This window comes from Nycticebus coucang, chromosome 24 (assembly GCF_027406575.1).
Source record: "Nycticebus coucang isolate mNycCou1 chromosome 24, mNycCou1.pri, whole genome shotgun sequence".
NCBI lineage: Eukaryota > Metazoa > Chordata > Mammalia > Primates > Lorisidae > Nycticebus > Nycticebus coucang.
The window spans coordinates 4,835,962-4,862,828 of record NC_069803.1 but is presented as its reverse complement, the minus strand read 5'-3'; the positions used below and the strand labels follow the sequence as shown (position 1 = coordinate 4,862,828).

The following is a 26,867-nucleotide window of genomic DNA, read 5'->3' as shown; positions in this document are numbered from 1 at the left end:
CCTGGGCAGAACCTCACCTGTGGATAAGGGAGTAATCCAGCTTCTATCCTCCAGGCTTCATTTACCCAGAATTTAGCCTCTGAAACTTAGAGTTTGAGGGGCAGAGGGCATGAGAAATGCTGTTGCCCTGGACCTTACAGGGACATAGCATAAGGCTTGACTGAGAGTTGATGGGAGTAGGAACTCTTTAGTCTTGAGCACACTTCTCCACACCTACTTGGAATTTAAGGAAAATCTGTGGCTCAATTGCCACAGACTCTTCCTGATCTTGCTACGATTTAGAATATATTCTTGAAGAACTGTTTCTTTATTTGCTATATCCCCATAGGACAATTTCCAGACAATTTCCATGGTGATGTGTGTGTATCCGTGTGTGTGTGTGTTAGTAATTTTCACTATTTATGGCTGTTTCAAGAAGAGTGGATCCATGGAGTTTATCCATGTGCCATTCCAACACAAAACCAAAGGCTCTGTATCTTTATTTTCTTTGAAGATACTTTCAATTTTATTGTGAAAGTCTAAGATAATTTCAGGCATGGCAAGAAACTACTCCTATGTAATTTCCTATTGTCTATAGGGGTTTTCAGATGAACTCTTGAGTCTGAAGAATATTGTTTCTTAAATAGGCTTTAAGAGCCCATTTTGAGACTCAGAAGTTAAATATTGACTCTTTCTACATTCTATAAAAATTTGAATATTTCTTGGGTCAGTGGATGTGTCTGATTAAATATGAAGACAGTCCCATCAAAGCAGATGTCAGTAATAAAGAAGAAAATAATACACTAAAAGGTATAATCTTGCTACCCATATCATTATGCTATGTGAAAATTCAATGTAGTTTTATTCATTAGGCATATTAACCTGTAAACACAGCATACAAACCAAACTTTTTGCCAATAAATTATGCACAAGCACACACTGCATATGGTTCTCATTTTGCAAAACGAAAATATTTTATTTTCTATTTATTTTTCTTGTTTGTTTTTTATTGTTTGGGATTCGTGAAGGTTTGGAATTCATGGGAATCTTGGGATTTAAGAATTAGGTTACACTGATTGCATTTGTTAGATAAAGTCCCTCTTATAATTGTGTCCTGCTCCCAAGAGGTATGCCATACACCGTGACTCCACATCCCCCACCCTTCTCTCCTCTCCCCACTTGCTCATTCCCCTATCCCCCCTTAAGTTAGTTCATTTGCTGCCTTCATATTAGAATTAAGTACCTTGGATTCTTGCTTCTCCATTCTTGTGATGCTTTACTAAGAAGAATGTGTTCCACTCCAATCCAGGCTAATATAAAAGATGTAAACTCTCCATCTTTTTTTAGTGTATGAATAGTATTCCAGATACCACAACTTGTTAATTTATTCCTGGGGTGGTGGGCATTTAGGCTGTTTCCACATTTTGGGGATTGCAAATTGAGCTGCAATAAACAGTCTGGTGCAAATGTTCTTATAATAGAAGGATTTTTTTATTCCTCAGAGTAGAAACCTAGTAACGGAATTGCAGGATCAAATGGGAAGTCTAATTTGAGTTCTTTGAGGATTCTGCATACTTCCTTCTGAAAAGGTTGTATTAGTTTTCAGTCCCACCAGCAGTGTAAAAGTGTTCCCTTCTTTCCACGTCCATACCAGATCCTCAGCTTTGAGATTTTGTGATGTGGGCCATTCTCACTGGGGTTAGGTGATATCTCAGGGTAGTTTTAATTTGCCTTTTTTTTTTTTTTTTTTTTTGCTGATTAGGGAAAATGAGCATTTTTCAGTGTTGAGAACAGGTCTAAGTATTTTCTGTAGAGCTGTTTTTGTGGTGAATTTCCTCAGTGCTTGTATATCTTCAAAACATTTGATTTCTCAATCAATTTTGAAGCTTAGTTTAGCAGGATACAGAATTCTGGGCTGAAAATTGTTTTGTTTAAGAATGTTGAAGGTGGATGACACTGCTCTTCTGGCTTGGAAGCTTTCAGTTGAAAAGTCTGCTGTCATCCTAATGTCTCTGCCTCTGTAGATCAGTTGGCACCTACTCCTGGCTGCTTACAGAATTTTTTCTTTCATCTTGACTTTGGACAGTTCATTACATGTGTCTTGAAAAGGCTGTGTTTGACTTGAGATGACACGGGGGTTCAATATCCATCTGAAAGGAGTGTGTCCAGGTCTGTAGTAAAACCTGGGGACTTTTCATTTGTGACAGTTCCCAGTAGGGCTTGCATTCCTTTGGGACAATCTTCTTCCTATTAATGGATCCCTATTATTTGTATGTTTGAATGCTTCATAGAGTCTCGTAGTTCTCTAAGTTCCTGTTCTGCTTTCTCTCTTTTCTTTTCTGCATGTTTAACTACCTGGGTTAACTCAAAAACTTTAGCCTCTACCTCTGATATTCTTTCTTCACTGTGGTCTAACCTATTTTTGATGCTTTCTACTGCATCTTTACATTCCTTGATTGTCTCCTTCATTTCCTTAAGCTCCACCATATCCTTTCTATATTCTACATATCTCTCATCCAACTTTTGGTTCTATCTTTCCATTTTCTTGTCCATCCCTTTTATTGTCTTTATTGTCCATGGTTTAAATTCCCTTTCTGTCAAGTCCATTAATTCTTTATAGGTGGAGTATTCTGCCTTAGCTGCCTCATGGTCCCTTGAATGAGTTCCTCTGTTTTGGTTTTTCGTTTTCCCAAATTTTTCTGTTGCCTCCTCTTCATGTCTTCTTTCTTCTTGTTCACCTCCTTGTCCTTTTTCCTTCTCACTGTCACCTTTGCTTCATATTACCTTGCCTCAGAGTTTAGGTCTTGAAGTACCTCAGCTTGAGCAAAGCCAAACTTCCTCATGGCCAAATAAACAGACATCCTTGCTCGTGATGACAATATGTTGCAATATGTCACCAGAACAACAGGTGGCTCTGTGGTATTTTTAAGTGACATAGAGCACAGCCTGCAACCTTTATGGTCCTTATTCCAAACTTAGTTGCCTTTGATGATCTCCTAATTGTTTCCTCAGCATTCAGACCTGGCCATGTTGGGATTTTAAAGCTCACAAGAATCCTTCAGGGGCAGTCTCACAATGCCTCCTGACTCAAGTTCCCATAGAGTGTGGGAGTCCCTTAGACTGTCACATGAGTGGAATTCTGATCCTGGCAGGTGGAATTAAGACAGCTATGCTTTAAGCTCTGGTTAAGACCTTTTAATGACCTTACTATGATGGCAACCCCCTGGCCACTGAGACCTTCTCAGTATGGCTGCCTCCCCAGCCACTAACTGATAGGAAATCCGCTCCAACTGGCATTTAAATCTGGATTCTGTATACACTTCCAAGCTTTACACTCAATGTGCAACTTCTCCCAACAACTCAGAACTCCAGAAATGCTTCCTCCCATCCCACATCTCTGTAGGGGGGCAGCCAATCCCAGCTGGTTGCAATCACTTGCCTAATTTATTAGATTTTCAATGTTCTGGATCATACACTGTATTCAGCTCACCACCTCCTTGCTATGATCCCTGAGCTATGACTCTGGGTAAGGTCCCCACATCAGGTATGGCTGGGTTCTCCCTTTTTCTCCATGCATTCTAGGAGAGCTCAGCTGAACAATCCTTCTGGTGTATCATCTTGCTACATCCCCATTATACCAAAATGCCTTTTTTTTTTTTTTTTGTAGAGACAGAGTCTCACTTTATGGCCCTCGGTAGAGTGCTGTGGCCTCACACAGCTCACAGCAACCTCCAACTCCTGGGCTTAAGCGATTCTCTTGCCTCAGCCTCCCAAGTAGCTGGGACTACAGGCGCCCGCCACAACGCCCGGCTATTTTTTGGTTGCAGTTTGGCCGGGGCTGGGTTTGAACCCGCCACCCTTGGTATATGGGGCCGGTGCCTTACTGACTGAGCCACAGGCACCACCCTACCAAAATGCTTTATAAAAATAAGTGATCATTGGGCGGTGCCTGTGGCTCAGTGAGTAGGGCGCCGGCCCCATATGCCGAGGGTGGTGGGTTCAAACCCAGCCCCGGCCAAACTGCAACAAAAAAAATAGCCGGGCATTGTGGCGGGCGCCTGTAGTCCCAGCTGCTCGGGAGGCTGAGGCAAGAGAATCGCGTAAGCCCAAGAGTAGAGGTTGCTGTGAGCTGTGTGACGCCACGGCACTCTACCCGAGGGCGGTACAGTGAGACTGTCTCTACAAAAAAAAAAAAAAAAATGAAAATAAGTGATCATCCCCTTATTTATTTGAATTTTATGGATGATCTTACTAATAAATATTTTAAAGCAGGAAGTTACTCTAGTATAAATATGAAGCTATTTTTGTATAAAACAAAGGTTCTTCCTTCCTATTTGTAGATATGCCAAATTTTAACCTCTTCTATAGCATGTACTTTATAGTATCTAGAGGATTGAATTGCAATCTAATCTCTTAGATTCACTGTAGTCATCCTCCTCTTCATAATCTTCCCATTCCTTTCATAATACATAGCATAATTTCTTCTTTCTGCCTTATCCTGAATTGCCACTACTACCATACCTATACTGATCCTCAAAAACTACTATTTAACAAAGCCTATCCAAATTCATCCAGGAGAATTATTCATCTGGTTCTAAGATTCTTAAATAGCAATGAGTGAGTCAACTGCTGTTGACTTCTGTTTGCCAGATGATGGCAGCAGAGTACCGTAAAATGCTAATGGGTCAGCCTGCTCAGGCAGGGACTGGTGTGTGAATTTAAATCTAGAGAGCAGTTCCAGCCAAAATGTGCCAAAAGAGGATATCATTTCAGAAGGAAGTTGCTTTCGCCCTCATAGTATTAAAAGTCATGATATCTATCTTTCAAAAATGACTTAAGAATTTTTCAATAAATTGCAAAATAAAAATACACTGGGTTTGGATTAGTACAAATTTCATGCTCTGTATTTACAGTTCAGGGACTAGATAATGGGCATATCAAATCCACCCCTTAATAAATTTATTAGTCTTATTAAGTTTTCTTGGTCCCTTCAATTTCACTCTCCTTCAAGTTCAAATTCAGTGAGAACTGGGAAGGCTTAAGTTGTGATCACAGCTATTTCACTGATGAGCTGTAGTTTAGGAAAGACAGTGTAATCACTCATAATCAGTCTATAAGGCCCTTTCCAATTTTGATGTTCTATAACTTCTAGTCCTTCTTCCTTTGGCTACTTCCATTTTTCTAAACTAAAACTACACTAGAGGTTCTCCACTTAAGTTCATAATTTAACATTTTACAGAGGCAGCATGGTGTGGTAGTTAATAACATGGATTCTGAATTGGTTGCTTAGTGACAGTATGACTTTGAGCAAATGATTGAATTTCTCAGAAAGCTTCAGATTTCTTTGAAATGTTGATAATAATGTTACATATCATACCGGGTAAATGGGAATATTAGTATATAAAGATTATACAAATTGATCATATTAATATAAAAACTATTAAGACTAGTACCTAGACAATAGTTAAGTTTTACACATATGTGAATGATTATATTACACATGGGAAAATAAACCCAAGAAGAATCTTATTATTTCCTTTTACATCAATGAAATACAGATAAAATAGGAATTGGAAGAGTAGCCCTAATAGATTATACTTATTTTAAACCATGATATTTGGGGGTTCAGAGAATAAACACCAGCAGGGCTAGCCTTGAGAGTAGGAGAAGCAATGGTTTTTCTGCCCTTCTGCTTAATGGGATTAGATAAGTTATCAGGCAGAAACTCTCTCAGCCCCAATTACTGATCACTGCTTATGATTTCACCACTGCAGTTTATAATATCTAAGATTTTTTTTTTTTTTTTTGTAGAGAAGAGTTTCACTTTATTGCCCTCGGTAGAGTGCCGTGGCATCACACAGCTCACGCAACCTCCAACTTGAGGGCTTAGGCGATTCTCCTGCCTCAGCCTCCCGAGTAGCTGGGACTACAGACGCCCGCCACAACGCCCGGCTATTTTTTTGTTGCAGTTTGGCCGGGGCTGGGTTTGAACCCACCACCCTAGGCATATGGGGCCGGCACCCTGCTCACTGAGCCAAAGGCGCCGCCCATAATATCTAAGATTTAAGAATAGTAGTCCCCAACCAGGTGAGGGAGGAGCACCTAATAATCTTAGCATGTGATGGAATAGAGGAAGTGAGCAATTTGAAAATGGCCCTTAGGAAAGTTGGGCCCAAATTTCCCTATTCCCCACCCCACAAGAACTATTTTAAGAGTCATTACTATGTTAATATTCTGCAATGGAGTCACACCTAAAGGAAAGTGGAATTAGGAAAAAGAATTGGAAAGAAGGTGTAAAGAAACTTAGAGACAGAAAACAATTGATAAGAAACAGTTTGAGTAGGTGGTCCAAATATGGATTTATCCTACTTCATGATTGTCTTCAGGTTTGGCCCTCAATCACTTTACCATCCAAGACTCTTAGTTGACTAGAGAAGGGAAATCCAAACCCAGAAGGCTGAGATACAGCTACCCTAATGAATCTACTAATTCATCTTCCCAGCTTGACTTGCTTAAGCAGTGATGACATATAGGCATTAATGCCTTCATAAACATATAGGCATTATTTTCACTCATTTGAACTACAATAAGATTTCTTGAGAGAGAGAGGAAAAGAATAAAATTATTGCTATTCATATGGAAATGGCATATGAGGCATTGTTTTAAAATGTCCTCATATCAAGTATGCCAGGAAAGGAAATGTTTGCCCATTAATAGCAGGGAAATCACTCCTTAAAAGAGAGAGAAAAATAACTGAAATGTGAGCAGTGTACAGAAGGAGTTTCACTGTTTTTAGTCTTTTACAGGTCTCAGATGCCTGTCTTGTGGGTCCCTAATGCCTTATCTAGAAATCACTTTAGTGTCCACAAGGAAATCACAGCAACCATGGAAAGACAGTAATGGTCTAGCTAGAGTGTTAGGTAGAAATCCATTCCTAATTTGCCTACCTAAAATAGAAAAAAAATTATTTGCACACTGTAAGTTGTGGATAAATAGGTTAAAATATAAATAAATAAAATGATCAAACTGTCTTCAAATGAAATCAGAGAAACTTCTCTTGCTTATCTACCACCTCAGGAAAGAGATTTCAGTATCTTCCTATTTATTCCTTTTATCCCCCAAATATTTGAAACAACATTAAAAATTTCAGGCAAGGATAATAGTATATTATTGAAATCTCTTTATCTGTCATAACCTAGTAGAGGAAACACCTTTAGACTTCCTTTTTTTTGGAAGTCATTAGAATTGTACAATTTGGAGTTGAAAGAAATGGAAAGAGACTGACTTGGGTCAGTTCCTCCTTGACCTCCAGAGATTCAATACCTAGCTGGAAACTTGACCAGTCCCGACACAGGCTGCCCTTTTCAACACTCACATACATGCACACACTATGAAAGCTTCCAAAATTATGAAAATAGTGAATGTGCATTCAGAGGAGGTTTTAAGAATGATACAAGTAAGATTCAAAGCCTTAGCAAAAATTTTGAGACAGTCACACAAAGCAGTCACCTCACCCACTTATCCCCATGCCAACACACACCTTTTAAAGTAGGTGACAAATGTTGGCTGATGAGTTAGATTTTGAGAAAAGCAACAACTTCCCCCAAAGTTCCTTTGTTTCTAAGCCAGTTTGGGCATGTTGTCTTTTACATTCCATAACTCAGCTTCTATCATGTGCCCTAAACTCTGCTAGCCTTAGAGAGTGACAGAAACACAACTAGTCCATTCAGATTTTATTTCAGATGTTCTGTTCCCTTCTCAAGGCATATCCCCCAGGGAAAAGGGTAACCTCAAAATAAGGAAGCATCAGTCAACCTGAAAACCCCCATCAGGCCTCCGTATGTAAGCGAAGGCTTCTGAGAATTACAAGCAGGGAGCAATCTTGTTCCAAACCTGACTCTTAGCACACCTGTGTGATACAATTACTGCTAACTTAAGCTGAAAAATGACATCTCCAATGGATGTCCTTCTTCTTCCAGAAGTGTTTTTTGACTCTTTTGATGTTATTCTGTGAATTGCAATGGTTCAGAAAGAATAACATCAGAAGAAAAAGGGTTATCAAGACATTCTTATGGCTCTTTCTGTCTACCATTGGTCAAAGTGAGGTGAGATGTGGGTTTAAAGGCTTGTCCATGTAAACTCCTCATTCTGGCTAATCTAAGTACAGAGATGATGCTTACATTGAGACAGTGGGAAAATGTCATGTCTCTTTTCTCCACTTGGGTGGGCAAAAAAGAAGAATAGCAGTGATGACCACCCTTAGACTTTGTCCATCTCCTTGGTATCTGCTGCTCAGGCAGTCTCTGCACCCCTGATCACCCAGCAATCAGGTTCAGGCAAGCAAATTATGCAGGATCTTTGAAGACTGAAGAGAACCATTTAAGTTCCAAAACATTTATTTTGGAACATGTTGTTTTATCACAATACCATGTGCCAATTCTTATTGCCTGACTATGGCTTCCTTGCCTAGAAGGTTGAGAAGCACTCCTGAGCTGAATCTGGCTTCCAGAATAAGAATGACATGGTCAAGCACCAAGGTACAGGTGCAGGTAGAAGTAATGAAGTAACAGCTTGTGTGGGACACTTTTCCATCTTAAAACTGCTCTGTTTCTCATTTTACCTATTCACTGAGAACAATCTTGCATTCATCTGCATTATCACCCTTCAAAGACGTGATATCATCCCTATTTTTCAGAAGAGAATGCTATTTACTTTCACGCACTATTTCCAGATTTGGAAATCCACAAAAATTTTGAGACATATCCCCTGTGTGATCAAGATTATTCAAAAGTCAAAGTTAATAATAACAGATGCTCTAAAGGAAAAATTAAGTAAAAGAAGGTAATGTGTAGGGAGACAGAGTTGTAGCCTGAGCAGGATTATAGGAGGCAAGACTTGTGCAGTGAAGTTTTCCTAGAGTCTTAAGATGGCTCTAGACCTTGCTATAGTGAAAAGGCTGCCCAGCTGCTGCACTCTCAAGTAAGATGGAGGGATGAAGGATTAGAAAGGTGCAGCAGCAACTCAACAGGCACTTATTTTAAGCATTACCATATGGAATTAAAATCCTCACACATTGTCTCATTCTGTAGAACGAAATCAAAGAGTTTGTTGCAATTCATCCTCTTAGAACTAGTCTGTAGCTAAGGATCCCCAAGGGCCTAGGAATGTCTCAGCCAAGGGGAATGGTCTAAAATCCCCTGTGAAGGGATATCACGCCAACTCAGTAAGGTTGCTATGCTCTTGCAGAATTAAAGGTGATAAAAAACTGCATGAAGGACTTCTTCCCCGGTTCAGAACTGCGGATTTCTTTACCCAGGCAAAAAGAAAGTGGGGTTTCCATCTCAAGCTATGCCACCAGGTAAGAGCTTCAGAGAACTCTGGGTTCCTGTATTTTCTCGACAATGAGTAAGCAATAAAAATTTGATTTAAGCCATAATATTTGCCTTATCATCTCCTCACCAAAATGGATCATCTCCACTTTCCCCATATCATTAAGCTAAGGAAATACACCTCTCCTCCCACCATTGCTCAAATCCCCCCATCCATAACAACCAAAAGTTGTATACCCAATTTTCTTTTGGATTACCTTTAATGCACTCTAAAAATGTAGGTCAGAGGCAAATTTCAGCTATTCCAAAATGGATTTTGTATTATTTATCCAATAAATTGATGAGATTGCCTTAGTTTTTGCATTTGAAAAACATGGTCAATGAATCTATCCTTCTGTGATTTCTGTTAACCAGAGAATAGGGTAGGAGATGGAGGGTGATGTGCCTAGCTGATTTTAAATAGAGAGTCAATCCAAAAGGTCCATCATTGAAAACCTTATTTTTTTTATATATATTTGTTAAGTGACTTGATTTTTTTCCTTTAATTTTTTAAAATTCAGATTAACATGAAGGTAGAAATGTTTAGGTTACATTGTTTACATTTCTAAGGTGACGTTCAACCTGTAGTTGAGCCTTCACCCAGGGGGCATGCTGAACACCCTCACATTGTGCGCCTTAGCTGAGATCCTGCCAATCCCTGCCCTTCCTCCTCCCCTCTGCCCTCTTCCTCCTCTATCTTACCTTTCTCTAGACTATACTTGTGTTTTTTTTTTTTTTTTCTGTGTGGGTATGTAGTTGTTAATATATTAGATTCATATTAGTATCAAGTACATTGGATGCTTTTCTTTTCCATTCTTGAGATACTTTACTGAGAAGAATGTGTTTCAACTCCATCCAGGTAAACTGAAAAGATGTAAACTTTAGTGACAAGAACTCTGTAACATAATGGCAACATTTCAGTTTAGTAGATGTAGTATGCCAGGAAAACCTTTAATGATTGAGAATTGTAATTGTCTAAGGGTAAATATATTGCCAATAGAGCATAATGTCATGAACACTTTTGTGAGTTTTTTATAATGATTACATGAGATGAGGTGTTTAAAGCACTTTGCTGGTACAGTCATTAAGGAACATAGTTTGGAGGTTCCTCAAAAATTAAAAATAGAAATACTATATGGTCCATCAATGTTATTTCTGAGCATTTATCCAGAGGAAATGAAATTAGTACCTCAAAGATTCCTCTCCACTCCTGCGTTCATTGTGGCTTTATTCACAATAGCCAAGATATGGAAACAACACAGCATCTGTCAAAAGATGAACAGATTGAGAAAATGTGACATACAGATGTATACACACACAATGGAATGTTCTTCACTCTTGAAAAGAAGGAAATCCTAATATTTCCAATAACATGGATGAACCTGAAAGACATCACGCTAAGTGAAGTAAGTCCTAGACAGAAGGACAGTACCTCTAGGTCTTGGTTCTACATGGACTCTACCTAAGTCAAGCTCATAGAAACACAGAATAGAGTGGTGATTGGTGGAGATTAGGTCATGGGGGGAATGGGGAGATGTTGGTGAGAGATATAAATAACAAAGCACATTACTTGACTCCTGGTTGCTAGTTAGTACTCAAGAAATATTTGTTATTGTAATTATCAATTATTTTATACAAGACGGTGTATGAAATTGGGCTGAACATGACATAAATACAGAATCTTCCAAAAATGAATATTTTGAAGTAAATTCCTTGCTTAAACTTGTTTTTGACAAACTTTACCTCTTTCTTTTAATGCACAGAGAAACATGCTTATGCCTAACTGAGAATTCTGGATTGCTGGGTCTAGTTAGCAGAGATTTTACTATACCTTCTCCACAGATGGGACAGGTGTTAGATGTCTGAGCCATGAAATACACTACCACCTCATGTGCACAGTTTCTTTTTTATTTTATTTTATTGGTTGATTGATTGATTGATTGATTGATTGTTGGGGATTCATTGAGGGTACAAAAAGCCAGGTTACATTGATTGCATTTGTAAGGTAAAGTCCCTCTTGGAATCATGTCTTGCCCCCAAAAGGTATGGCACACACCAAGGCCCCAGCCCCCTCCCTCCTTCCCTCTCTCTGCTCTTCCTTTCCCCACCCCTCCCTCCTTCTTTCTCTCTCTGCTCTCCCCGTCCCCCACCCCCACTGTGTCTTTAATTGTCCTCATATCAAAATTGAGTACATAGGCTTCATGATTCTCCATTCTTGTGATGCTTTTCTAAGAATCATGTCTTCCACTTCCATCCAGGTTAATACGAAGGATGTAAAGTCTCCATTTTTTTAAGGGCTGAATAGTATTCCATGGTATACATATACCACAGCTTGTTAATCCATTCCTGGGTTGGGCATTTAGGCTGTTTCCACATTTTTGTGATTGTAAATTGAGCTGCAATAAACAGTCTACTGCAAGTGTCCTTATGATAAAAGGATTTTTTTTCCTTTTGGGTAGATGCCCAGTAATGGGATTGTAGGATCAAATGGGAGGTCTAGCTTGAGTGCTTTGAGGTTTCTCCATACTTCCTTCCAGAAAGGTTGTACTAGTTTGCAGTCCCATGTGTGCACTTTCTAAGAGAAATATAAAAGTCCTGGGAATTAAAGTTTCTGCCCTTCCTGGCCTTTCATTCCAGGGTTTTACAAAACTAGGGGAGATAACCTGAGAAGAAGGACTACTAACTAGTTGAAGGAAAGATGGTTTGGAATTTCAGAGATTCAGATTTCACTTCACTACTTCTAATAACAAAAGAGCTGTAGACTAGCATTGGGGTTTGCAGATGTCTTTCTTTGAAAATGGTTGATATCCAGGTATTTATCAAGTATCCTCTATTTGCTAAGTCAACACTGTGCTGGATGCTTTTATAAACATAGGAATCATGCGTCAACCCCCAAGTAATCTAGTTGGATAAACAAGAAGAATTCATATAAAATAATTCAGAGGATGAAGAAGTAATACATCCTAATATTCATAACACAGTTGGATGAGTATAGTTAGCAATGATATATGGTACATCTCAAAATAGCTATAAGAGAAGATTTGAAATGCTCTCAACACAAAGAAAGGATAAATGTTAGTTAGAAGTGATGGATATTCTAAATATCCTGACTTGATCCTTACACACTTTAACATGTATCAAAATATCACATTCCCCCATATATATGCACAAATATTACATATCAACGAAAAATACAGGGAAGGGAAATTAATTTTCTCCTCTGGAACTACAGGGGAGAGAAGTTTTGAAAACTTAGACAATAAAAATCTTTTAAAGTAAAAAAACCCCTCAAATTCAATCAATCAAACAATGAGAGGCCAAATAAAACACTACTTTTTCAAGTACCACAGATGGTTCTGGTAGAAAGTCAGAGGAAGAATAGGTCAGTGAGGTCTGGGTAGATCGTTCTGGAATGCTTCTTGTGGGAGGTGGCAACTGGAAAGTGGAAGTCAGTGGGAATCTCAGGTCCTGTAAAGTGTAGTGTGGACAAGGCCTGGGGGAAATGAGGCACCTCGTGAGCAGCAGCTAGCCAACCTCAGGAGAGGTGAGAAGGCTTGGGAGAGTGTCAGGAGAAATCACATCTCAAATTTCTCAAATACACTTCCTTGGCTTTTGGTATTGCATATGTGTATGAATGCCTGTGTGTGTGTGTGTGTGTGTGTGTGTGTACACACTATTTATGTTAATGCAAAGTTGTTACAAAACATAATTCAAATTTGAAAATTGTTTTAAGGAAATGAAGACAACATATGTGATAGCACATAAAGTACTCCAGTCATGTTTGTGCTTTCATTTTTTTCTTCTTATGATAAGAAAGGGCTGACAAGCCATGGATAATCAAATGCCACAGAAAATTATCAAATGTAATTTTAGCCATTCGGCTTCACTGGCTTTTCCATGATTCTTTAGCCCCTCTGAACAAACAAAGTAATTTAACTTATTGGTATTTTTCATGTTGGCTGAACTCCCCCACTGTATATGTTAAACAAAAAAAATGGTTTAAAGCAGGCATTCAAAAAGGAGAATTGAACCAGATAGCCTGGTCCTTTCGTGAACCTGTTCCGTCAGTTCTGTGTCTAATGTGACGGGTCCCTGAATTTGTTTTTGTTCCAGAGATGGCCAGAGATAGTGATAGCAACCCACTGAGCTTGCTGGGTGCTTAATTCACTTGCACTTACTTGAAAAGTGGGGTATGTTCACATGAATGATAAAGCTTAAATAAACTAATCAGGGCCAAACTGCTGAATATCTTAGGTGGTGCTGTACACTTGGGTAGATAAATGCTATTTGAGGGTGAATTTCTGTGATATTTCATCAGTGGAGTTGATTAGCTCAGTTCATTAAAATATAGTGTCAATGAGTCAATGACAGATCTGGCTTCCACTTAATATTAAAGAATAGGGTCCTGTTTGTTTTATATTAGTTTGATAGGACAAAGATAGCTTCAGCTAGCAAAGTGGCAAAGGTGTCTTCTGTGACACTAAATGAGTGATAGACAGAATAGCTTAATGGAGACTAGTAGGCATTATTGGACAAAATGTAATATGTGGTATGTGCTATTTGTGATTCATTTTTGATGTGTCAACAATATGCATTCACATACCAAAAGCAGCATAATATTATTTATGCTTTGCTGACAATGAGTTTGATGCTTTTAAGGATGTAGTCTTCAGGCCATTGGTGGGTTTTCTGGTAAGTTCAGAAACTACTGCCTTCTATTCTCAGACAGCCCTGACTTGTAACAGAAGTTATGGTTCATATTTTATGGTATACCTGGTGTCTTTCCTTTACCATGGAATAAGCAATGTTGTAAATAGCAGTTAGTCTGTCAGACTAGCACACAAAAGACTGTTTAATAGATGGGAGTTAAATATGTATTTGTTGAATAAATAAACAGCTGTATTCATTTGAGTTCTGTGTTCTTAAATCAAGGGCTCTTGTGATACGAGACAGAGAAGATAAGTATTTCCTCTTTCTTTTCAGGGAGATAAAGTTAGACATGTACAATATTTTATGACAAATGACACATCATGCTCCCACTCCTGAAGCCTTTTTTGTCCTCGCCTCCTGTTTCTTTATTGTCACCACTTCACTTTGGGTAAGCTCAGGAGAACTCTGTCCATTTCACTTGTTCCACAGTTCTTTTCTCTTCTCTGCCTCTTCTCTATCAAAACTCACTTCTTCAGTAAAACCATTGTGATTATACATTAGAAAGAGTAGACGTAGGTGCATATATTCACATTGTGTTGTGACTGACTAGTAACACCATGACCACACTAAATCATTCAGTCTTTTAGAAAGAAGGTGTTGGCTGGGGTCTGTGGCTCATGCCTGAAATCCTAGCACTCTAGGAGGCTAAAGAGGGAGGATCCCTGAGCAAGAGCGAGACCTCATTTCTCCTAAAAATAGAGAAAAGTTGGCTAGGTGTTATGGTGGGTGCCTGTAGTCCCAGTACTTAGAGGTGGAGGCAGGAAGATCACTTAAGCCCAGGAGGCTGAGGTTGCTGTGAGTTAGGCTGACATCAGGGCACTCTAGCCTGGGAAACAGGATGAAAATATATAAGTTAAAAAAGTTTTTAAAAAGTTTGTTGGCTTAAGTAGATATCGAAAGTTATGTAGTCATTGAAATAAGGAAAGGCAGAAATTTCCAAGCAGTGTGGAATAGACCTGGGTCTTTTAGTATACCAGCCTGTCCCTGTAAGTCCTCCCTTTGTGTCTGCTTAAAACAGCTTTTATAGACTATGTTGAAATCTAACTGCTTTCCCATGTTACTTCTCATCTTACATGTCTTACTAATACCTGTGAATAAGATCACAGTCATAATATCAACTTTATTTTCATACTCTCTATGTTCTTCTTAAGATACCAGACATGATAAGTATTACTTTTTCTTTCTTTTCCAACATCCTACAAGGCTCAGTTCTTTATTATTTTTATTTTTATTTTATATTAATATGAGGGTACACATGATTAGTGATTAGGTTACACTGTGTGTGTTTCTTAGTAAAAGTCAAGTTGTAGTTGAGTCCTTCACCCAGGGAGTGTTCCATATACTCTTGCTTGGTGCACCTTAGGTGACAGCCTGCCAATCACCCTCCCTACTGCCCTTCCTCCTTTCCCTCCTTCCTTCTCTCCCCCATTTCAATTCAGTTCTTCTCTCTTGTGGACATATAGTTATTTATCTATTGGCTTCATATTAGTATTGAGTACATTGGATACTTGCTTTTCCATTCTTCTGATACTTTACTAAGAAGAACGTGCTTCAACTTCATCCAGGTTAGTACAAAAATGGGAACAGAGGAGGTCAGACTCCTGCTATTTGCTAATGATATGATCTTCTACTTAGAAAACCCCAGAGACTTAACCACAAGGCTCCTGGAAGTGATCAAGAAATACAGTAAAGTCTTGGGATACAAAATCAATGTCCAAAAATCTGTGGCCTTCACATATGCTATTACCAGCCTTAGTTCTTTAAAGGCCAAGTGATCCACAAATACCACCTGGCAACAATAGTGCCCATCTGAGATGTCAGCCCCAGATCACAGTCCTCTTTAGTCTTTAGGCTTCAGTTTCTTCATCTATAAAATGTAGATAATATTAGAACTTAAATAATGGAAATGTTGTGAGAGATGTGTGGAAATGTTTGAATGAAAGAAAACAGATTAAGTTCTTAGATGGTGTCTAATACATAGTAAAAATACAGCGCCTGAAAAACAGTTCATGTTGTTGTTGTCATTGTATTTTTGTCCCCCTCTGCCATCATCTCCCTGGCTCTTAGATTTCCATGTTTCTGTGACTAATTTCTTTCACATTTGCGGATAGGGAGTGCACAATTCAAGTCCTCCCAAAATTTCATTCACTGTCTGCTACCAGTCCCCAGACCATCAGCCCAGTGGAGCACATCAACAGACTTTTCAGTGAAGGTCTGTAAGGTCACTTTGCCACATCCAAGTCCGCCTATAGCTTCAGAATGCTCTTTCCCACAGCAATCCCAGCTCCTCCCTTGGCTATTTTCTGGTTCCATCTAGTACCAATGATTCCATGGCAGTCTTTAATTTCTGAAAATGGTGGTTCATCCAGAGGACTGCCAGGGTGGGTAGCCTCTAGCAGGCCAAAAGCACGCTAGTAAATAGTGCCTTAGCCGTAGGACATGGGGAAACCATCCCACTAAAAGAGGTTGTCTCTCTTCTGGCACACATATTCCCAGCCCAACATGATTTATGACTAGGCACAACTCTCAAAATATCTGTCCCTATGACCTGCCACTTTCATGACCCCTCTACCATGCACACAATTTATTGAATTCTGTATCCAAGATGATCCAGACAAGAGAATCACCATCTTTTGTCCTTGTTCCCACTTAGCACTAACATATAGTTTAGTTCTTCTTTTTTTTTTTTTTGATGTTTGTTACTTTTATAAGATGAAAATTGCCTAGCAAATTGGCAAACACATGTCTTCTGTAACATTAATGAATGATAAGATAGACTGGATGACTTAATAGAGATTAATAGGCATTATTGGACAAGAATGTAATGTCCTACTCAGGGCCAGCTTCCAGAAGAGTCCATCAGGGGCAGAGGATCAGATGCAAATCATCATACATGGCTCTTCTACTTCCTTGTCATGTTTGAACTTCCTATAGAATCTGACCAGTAACTGAGCAGTTACTTTTTTCCCTTTGTTTTAATATTAAGATTTTGAAATTATTTTCTATATGCAACGTGCCCCATAAGTTGCAAATCAAAAGCATTCTTTGATTCTCTCATTCATATACACACATGAGTATCCTTTATAGTAGGATTTCAAATCATGTTCTAGAGTCCATATGCACTTAATATTGCATGGCCAGCATTTCCTCCTCCAAAATCACCTTTCTCCATGAGTCCAAATAGTACTTAAGTTCTCAGTCCTATGTTTTTTTGTTTTTGTTTTTTTACCTGAGATTTCAGAACCTCTAAGAAAGGTACTTTCCTCATTTTAATTAGTGGTGTAATTTGAGTCTACTGGAATCACAAGCAAGAGGCATGTGTCTTCCATGAAGTTTTGAAGTTTAATAAATATCTTGAGCAAATGTCAATACCAAGATAAAAGAAAAGAGTAAAAAATAGTGTAGCCATGTGTAATTATAGGAGTAGTGTAGGGCAGGAATAAAAATAAACACAAACATACACACACATACAGAAATGGTATTTTTAATCACAATGAGCTTGAGTTCTAAAGGCAGATAAAAGAGTTAGGGTGGCAGGGAAAATAACTTTGGAAAGAATGAGTGGGTGTTTTTCTTAACACCCTCTAAATACTTTTTGTTTTTATTTTATATCTATAGGCACAAGTCCCATTTCTGAGAAGCAATGTAGCACAACCCTAGCAAAGTACCGTGTATCTAATAGTAATTCATGAAGTATGTATTGAGTAAATTGATTCTTCATATTAACAATGTACATTTTATTATTATTGCTTAAAAATAGCATTCAAAATAGCTTTAGGCATCATAAAAAGCATCAGAACAGTACCATTAGCTCTGTACAGAATGCAACATAGCTCTTCCATTGAGATTGCCTCCTCATTCTGTCTAGCTTGACGGGCTGTAATAAAGGAGGGGCAAAGACATTTTTTAAACATCTCTGTGAATCTGTGGACATATTTTAAAACTCATGAAGTCAAATTCTCCAAGGAATTGCAAGTATGGAAATTTCCAGTGATGTGACTGGGTGATAAGATGTGAAAGCAGCCTTCATAACATAAAAGTACAGTGAGATGACTGATCATGTATTGAGTGGATACATTTATTTGCATTAAGTAATTAGTATTTGCATGTTTTTATTATTCATCTCATCTATAATCTCCTAAATTGCATGGATAAGGCCTTAGCTGTTTAGAGTCATGTATAAAAGACCAACTCAATGTGACAAAGTCCCTGTCTGGTAACTGTTGGGGCAGATTAGTAACTGTTTCTAAGAAAACTCTAGTCACAATCTAGGAAAATGACTTGTATAGTTTTAAAGGAAATGAAGGCAAAGTAGGCAAATTTCACAGACTCTTCATTCAACATTCTTTGTTCTCTGAGTGACACCTCACTACTATCTTTTTCAGGGGTTCACAGTGCTCAGATATTGACTATCCCATCAAAATCTGTTATCCAAATTCTCATTTACAAAAGCAGAAGTGGAAAATATTAATCCTTCCAGAGACAACCTTTCTTTCTTCATGAATCAAGGCTTCAGCTAAGGAAGGAAGTCCTAAAGTGAGGGAATTTTAGCCATCAACCTTAAGGGGAAGGGATGATTTTAGGTGACATCCAATAAGGGCCTCTGTGTACATCTAAAATCACTAAAATCACATGCTATGACATGTTAGTTTTTAGATTTCAAATAGAGTAATCAAAGAGAAGTCCACCTATCCCCATCTATTGCTTCGGATGGTCCAGAAGTGGATTGTCGAAGGTCAGATCTCAGCTGTGTGATTTCCAGGCTGTGTGACGATGAGGAAGTCATTCACTGTCCTGTGGCTCAGATCCTTCATCTATTAAATATACAGTACCAATCTCATAGAACCAATGAGATTTAGTATAAATGAGGCTTCTATAGAAATTCCTAGCATAGAGTAAGCACTCGATAAATGTTAGCAACTATCACAACACAGAAGACGGAATTGTCCAACAAAATAACTGAACTTGTGTTCTACAGTCAGTTCATCAGAGCAACTTCCTACTGAAATTGGACTAACATTTTGCCTTTGTGCTAGCACCAATAGTGTGAGTAGAAAAGATAGAAGACTTAAGAGATGCCACTTCAATTTCTTTTTTCTTTTTTTTTTTTATTAAATCATGGCTGTGTACATTGATATAATCATGGGGCATCATTCACTAGCTTCACAGACCGTTTACCAAGTTTCACATATACCCTTGTAAGATGCACCGCTGGTGTAATCCCACCAAGCCACTTCAATTTAAATCTGGAGGTTGGCAAAGGTGTAACAATGCTCACCTTTAGTAATGAGAGACATAAACATTCTTCCATTTTTCCCAAGAGACAATGTGGTCTTGGCCTGCTAGAAATGATCTTTTTCTTAGTCCTTTCTCTAAGAAGGTGACACTATAAGAATCCTCAGCCTAGTGTAAGAGGGACTTTACCTAACAGATGCAATCAGTGTAACCTGGTTTATTGTACCCTCAATGAATCCCCAACAATTAAATAAATAAATAAAAGAATCCCCAGCCTGTTAGACCCATGCTTGGCTCCTAAGGACCATGCCAGCTTTGGTGGTGAAAATTAAGGGGCGGGGGAACAGGGCCATAATTACCCTCCCTTACCACAGCACTAAATATAGAGACTATTTACCAAACAGTTATATTATTGCCTTTAGTACAATTATTTATAACATTTTTTATAAACTTAGGAAAAACAAGTGAGTTTTGAGTCTGTAACAGTCCCCAAATAATTAGGAAAATCCTTCCTGCCAAGAGAAGGTTAAGAAAAAGTATCTTTAACCAACCCCTCTCCTATCACTTCCCTTTCTCTCTGTTCCCTGGGCCACAGCTGGTCAATGACTGCAAACACAAGGCAGGCAAAACTTCAGGGTTGCTCAGAAGCTTCACAACTTAGCAGCTGCCTTCAGCACATGCACAACTGTCAGGACAATGAAATATTGTTCATTGCTTCTACCCCACAACCAATTAGGTCAGCTGTAAATATTGGAATTGCTTGGTAAACATGCTGGAAGATTGTGCTGACTTGTTAATATAAGTGAAAATGTAATTAGATTTATAACACTTTTTTTCCAAGCCATAATTTACAACAACAACAACAGGAGGAAAAAAATTCTCTTGCAACCTGCTGAAATATCATTATTAAAATGCACATGAAAAGTCAATTATGCCAGAGGGAGGTATTTAAGAGAAGTGAGTTTTCATACCCTGGGATTACACCATGGGGATTACATATTTCTTATTTATTTTTTTTCCCAAGATCTTTGCTGCTGCCAAATGAAAGAGAACAGATATTTTACTTATTTCACTATGAAATATGGCTGCAGATAATGCTAAGAAGTAAACCAAATAACCTGGCTCCCTGGAAACCTACTCTGTTCTCCTCAAAGCCTTAGGAAAAGCTGAGTAGGCACCATTCCTTTTTATTTATAAGCTTGTCTCTCATTAAGCAAAAGACATATTCCTTAAACATGTGGAAATCAAATATGTTTTGTAAATGCTTTTCTGTTCACGCTGTAAATGAGTAGATCATTGTATGGGATTCTGTAGGAGCAGTCCTTATGTAAAGATAAGAAATAACCCCTTGTTTTCATTTTAAGATTTCAAGTTTTCTCTCCTCCCAAGAATACAACTCTACCCTCAGACACGGATGGCACAGAGTGGCAGGATATTTGTGTGTGTTAGCAGCCCACGTCCCATCATGTGCCTTCCCTGAGCAGGAGATTTTGGTGGCTACATTCCCTGGGCTGGGCTGGGCTGGGCTGGGCTTCATCCCACTCAGGGGCCTTTGGGTGTTAGACAAGGCTCTACCCTTCTTTCAAGGTTGAGGCTATAATCCCAGTTTCAATCTTTTTTTTTTTTTTTTTGCAGTTTTTGTTTGGGGCCAGGTTTGAACCCACCACCTCCAGTATATGGGGCCAGCACCCTACTCCTTGAGCCACAGGCACTGCCCCCCAGTTTCAATCTTAACCATTCAGATTGCTGCTCTCTGCTTTCTGGTTTCCTCATAATGAATCTGGGTATTATTATATCTCATCTGCATTTAAGATGCCAATGGGAAAATGCTAGCCCCCCCCCAAAAAAAAATAAATAAAGCAACTTATTTAGTGAGAGAGAAGCTGCCATTTTCTGTCTCAAACTTCTCCTTAAGTGTTCAATTTAAGTAATGGAAACACATATTTTTAAGAACTGATAGTGCATATATTACAGATGAATTACTCTTTCGGGGGAAGAGTTGGATGTTGCCATGTAAGAGTCAATCCACAAGATAAGTCATATGTATTTGTGTGTGTGTGTACCTACACACACATGCATAACTCACCAGACGCTTTTGCCAATGCACACATGTACATTACAGATACACATCAACACAGAAAGATCCAGAAGAGCCCCAAATGGGGAATGGCAAAGTTTCTAGACTTTGATTCAAAGTAGCATCTTAATCCAGTGGCTCTGTAATTGAAAACAATGCCAACGGTCTTTCCACATAAACATGTCCAGCTTTTATTTATTTATTGAATGGAATCAATTATGACAGATACATTTATATTTGTATTTTATTATTTAGTACAAGTAAACAGAACCCGAACATTTCTAGCTCATAAAATGACATTTTATGAAAAAGATTTTCATGCAGGCTCGGCGCCTGTGGCTCAAGCGGCTGGGGCGTCAGCCACATACACCTGAGCTGGCCGGTTCGAATCCAGCCCGGGCCCGCCAAACAATGATGGCTGCAACCAAAAAATAGCCGGGCGTTGTGGCAGGTGCCTGTGGTCCCAGCTACTTGGGAGGCTGAGGCAAGAGAATTGCTTAAGCCCAGGAGTTGGAGGCTGCTGTGAGCAGTGATGCCATAGCACTCTACCCAGGGCAACAGCTTGAGGCTTTGTCTCAAAAAAAAAAGATTTTCATGCAGATTAGCTAGATTGTCTTCAAGTGAAATATTCTGTGTAGTTGGAGTCAGACAAACCTAGAGGCTGGATTTTACCCTGCTTGAGGTAATTCTGAATCCCCCAAGACCTTTCTGAATAACTCTGATTATAGCTTTCGCCCACACCAGGGGTATTCAGATGCCAAGAACATGCATAATGAGCTTTCTTTCTTCTCACTTCACTTCTGTTTTACTCCTTTAAGAAACATTTTGAGATAGCTCAGAGATAAAAGACTGGTAAGGATTTGCAGGACCAAGTCAAGTATCTCCTGGGACTGCAAAGTCAGTCTTCCAGGAACCTCCCTCCTTGCCCCCAGCAACTCAGACCCAACTCAAGTAACTAACTCATTTGCATCACATATCCATTCAGCCCACCCAGGACAAGTTGTGAGGTAGGCAAGAAAAAAAAATAACCAATGAACCCAATGGCATAAAGCCCTGATTTCTTTATATGAATATTATCTGAGCTCTTTTACAGCTAATTTATAAGGATTTTGAAGAGCATATTTAAAAAGAAAACAGGTAAGAATCATCCTGGCTGACTTTTACTTACCTCTGTTTTTCAAAGTAAAAACAAACCTATGTCAGAACCCTCTTGGCTAGGTGAAGCCAGGAGTTCAACACCAGCCTGAAAAAGAGTGTTCTGTGTTTCTACAAAAAATAGAAAAATTAGCCAGGTTTGGTGACACACACCTATAGTCCCAGCTACTAAGGGGGCTGAGGCAGGAGGATCACTTGAGCCCTACAGTTTAACATTGCTGTGAGCTATGAGGATACCCTGGCACTCTAGCCCAGGCAACAGGGACCTCATCTCAAAAAACAAAAATTAAAAAAGAGGACTTAGATCTGTTGGGTTATTTGGGACCAGGAAGAAGGGCCAAGCAGACCATCTCTAGCGAGACCAACTCTATCACTCGTTCTAAGGGACTTTCCACCTAGACCTGTCTTCTTTCTTTGGCTACAGGCAGGATAAAGGAAACCATTCCTAATGAAGCACTCTCCCACTCTTTCACCAGACTTTCTTGTCTCAACCTCCAGATTTGTGTAACTGCCTCAAATTCCTTTGTCTTCCTTTATTCTCCTTCACTTTACGCAGCCATTCATTCTGATCACAGCATTTTTCTAAGCCAAGAAATAAGAGAAGCAAAAAGAATAAATGAAACACCAATTATCCAGGGGGCAGGTATAGATGTAGCTATAAAAATTTCAGGGGACAGGAGGCTTCTTCGGCCCCCAAGGCTGGCTTGTCTTCCCCTAAGAATCAAGGCACCCAAGGCTGGATGGGGGCTAAAGGACCAAGGGAAGGTCCAAAGGAAAGGAAAACCAAAGAAAAGACCAGAGGAAAGGAAGATTGGAAAGGGAGAAACAGGAAGGGTAACCAGATTCTGGAACTTCATTACACCAAATGACAGAATAGAATTATAAAATTAAAACTTTCCCCCAAGTACCTGATTTCTATCTGACCTATCTTTATTAAGCACACTTGGAAATCATAGTCTAAAGTAAGCAAAAACAATGGGCAAAATAAATCAAACAATAAAACAATCAGTGAAATTAGTGTCTGGGAATTGCTAGCGCCTGGGTCAGCAGTCCCAGGAAGGCCTAGAACCAAGCAAGGCAGCTGTGAGAGAGCTTCCTTCCTCAGTCGGTCTCCTCTGCTTTTCTCCCAAGAATCCCTGCAATCTCCTTACCTGAATGGCGATCCCAGTTCCAAGCTGCCGTCTTCTCCCTCTCATCCACCCCTGCAGTACAGTTTGACGGATATATCAGAAATGAAAATGGGACAACACTGCTTCCCTTGAACGGTTTTTTGGTGCTTTTAGGCATGAGATCAAAGTTCTTCACAATGTCCATTATCCCACAGCCCCGGCCTCTGATGAAAGTCCTCTGAACTCTGACTCTATTATATTCTCTCACTTCTCCAAACGTGTGTTATTCTTCTTTTTCTGCCCTGGGCCAGATGTGTTTACCTGGAATGTGCTTCCCCCTTCCTAAAATGTACTTTGCCTAGCATTAAATAAATTCTTACTACGTTTTTACTACACTCAAAAACTCAACTCTAAATACTTTGGACTGCCAACATAGAAAGGGCTTTGTATTTTATTCACACCAAAAATATCCAGCATCTCATTATAAGGAACGAATTTCTTTCAAACAAAAATATGTCTCTCATGTGTTCAGTTTTTATAAAATATAAATATTTTGATTAATGCTCAATTGGTTGCAAGTAAGAGAAACTCTTTTTAAATAAACACAAGAAAATTTTTTTTTCTTTATTTTAATTAGGTTTTTCTTTTTCTTTTTTTTCAAGACAGGGTTGCATTCTGTGACCCAGGCTAGAGTGCAGTGGCATCATCACAGCTCACTGCAACCTCAAACACCTCAGCTCAAGCCATTCTCCTTCCTCAGCCTTCGAAGTAACTGGGACTACAGGTGCCTGCCACCATGCCTGACTAATTTTTCCCCCCATTTTTAGTAGAGATAGAGTCTTGCTCTTGCTCAGGCTGGTCTCAAACTCCTGCGTTTAAGGGATCCTCCAACCTCATCTTCCCAAAGTGCTAGGATTATAGATGTAAGCCACTGCACCTGGATGAAAATTTCTAATAAGGAATTATAGATCAGAAATACTATATAGGAGAAAGTGAGACTTCTCCTTCAGCTGAGACTGGAACCAGGAATTAGAGGTCTGAGAGCCCTGCCCAAAATGGGATGGCCATTTCTCACTACACTCTGCCACTGGGCCATGTGAGTATAGCGGAGTCTTCACCGAATGCACAAAGGCTTTCTTCACCTCTGTGAAGCAGCAGTTGGCTGTTATGGCCCTAAAGTCATATCCCTGCTCACAAGCTTGGTGACTAGCTTCCCAGTATCCCAGGAAGAGAGTGTCTGACCAACTCAGCTCAACTCAGGGGAAAGTAGCCCAGAAGGTGGAGTTGGTAAGATCAAACTTGACCACTGGGTTGGGGACAAAGTGCTTCTCAAAGAAGTAGCGATTGGTAGATTTCCCAAAAGGTTCTCTCCAAATAAACCAACAAGAACAATAATCACAATAAGTACTTTTAAACATTACTGTGCCGATTAGAATATAAATTAACATATAGATAGATAGAGATTTCTCCTACAGGGTACACAGTTAGTGACCACTTGTGGTGTTCATTAAACAGTAAATCCAACCTCCAATAACCAAGAACAACAAGCCATCAATTTATTGCACAGTGGAAATAATAAATCAATGCCGTGCGTATTTCCATCTGATATTGGATGAGTGCTTTTGATGTGTCTTGTGCTTGCATGAATTCATTAATTAGAAAGTTGTGTTGAGGGATGGGTCAGGTATTTTGTGCTAGAGATCAGAAAACCAGTGAAATTAATAAGGAAGACTTCCTGCAGGAGGCAGGCCTTGTGCTGCGTTTGAAATGCCAGATGCTTCAACAGCTGGTATACTGTGATCTGCAGGCACCATACGAAAAGTAAGGGAAAGCAGCGAAGCGAACCTGATGGAAGGAAGATGCAGATGGGCTTTCCCACAGCGGAAATTCACCTGGCAGCCGGTAAATCGTCAGGAGTTTGTTCCAGTCACTTTCTCGGGTCTTCTGGAAGACCTACTTAGAGTGGGTATTGTATAGACTGGTTTATGGCTCAGATATCTGTTACATTTTAATAAGGCTTAGAAACTTAGACATTATTCACTGCAGCCACCAATCAAGTACCTGTGTAAAAGCAAGACAAACATAACAATAAATGCTGAGGCCTCCAGTGCTCAGCGATGCTGGCGGGATGCGCTGCAGGCTTTATGGACGTGTGAGGGTGAATACACAGAAGCTGTGGAAAAGGTCATTGGTATTTTTGGAGCAATAAATCAAGTATGGAAAGATTTGCATTTTGGCTGTCTAACATGCAGGACTGCATTAGAGAGAGAGAATACTTTGAAGTAATATTTCTCCACTGACTTGTTTTATTAGCTTCCTTTAAACATGTTACATTATTGCTTATAGAATTTCATTTACTTGGATTGGCAGCTTGATAAATACATCTATTGGCGATGATTTGGATTGCTCTGGGCATTAATATTATTAAAACCTGTCACAAGGAAATGTCTGAAAGATGACTTACTGTAAAGATTGCAGCACGAGATAAATCACCCAGTGGTATTTGTTACCATTTACGGCCTCTTGGAGCTGAGTCAATCCCTTTTTATGTTGCATTATTTTTCAAGTTTTTATAGCCTTACATTATATATCGCTGTCAGGAATGAACAGATGGGGTGTCAAACATGCGTCTTCTGAATAATTCCCACCCTCCAGTTATTGGTATGAAGGACAAGTGCTAAACTGTGTTCTCGAGCAAAGAGGAGCAAGGGAGAGGTGGAGAAGCTGCTGCTGACAAAAGGGACGCCTTCGTCACCACGTGAGGCCGGTCCCACCAGCTGCTCGGGATCCCTGACTGGCAGTCACCCTGTTTGGGTTTCAAGTGAGAGATGAGCCAACAAATGCCGTCTTGAAAGGCGTGCTCTCCAAGTGCGTCTGCCGGGACACCTCCACATTTGGAGGTGAATGTGTCATCTTACTTTCTTCCCCCAAAGCTGAGAAATCTGAAAAAGAAAACAAAACAAACCATTTAAAAAGCCCAGTAGAGCAAGAAGAAAGATGCATAGAAAGGATTTAATATTCTTTGAGTGAGTGACTGAGGTGCCAGTGCACTCTTGAAAGAGGGGCACAAAGGATGCTGAACAGCGTGACTGTTTCACAAGGCCCCGGGCCTCAGTTTAGAGGGACTAGCAGAAGGCTCCCTGACGTGCTCAGTGCCTTGCAGAGAAGGAAGGAGCTGAGGTCTCGCTCCCACTGAGGTGCAGTGTATTGCTGGAAGTCACTAGTTGTCCTGCT

At 39.5% G+C, this 26,867-nt stretch overlaps 1 protein-coding gene across 1 annotated transcript in view; it reads left to right on the top strand.

Annotated features, from left to right (window-relative positions):
• The window catches only part of KCNU1 (potassium calcium-activated channel subfamily U member 1), a 227,634-nt gene that overhangs the window by 110,038 nt on the left and 90,729 nt on the right, over positions 1-26,867 (top strand). The window contains exon 19 of the mRNA XM_053578834.1: positions 4,645-4,648. Coding sequence (XP_053434809.1) covers positions 4,645-4,648 — 4 coding nt within the window. The remainder of the gene's footprint in view (positions 1-4,644; positions 4,649-26,867) is intronic.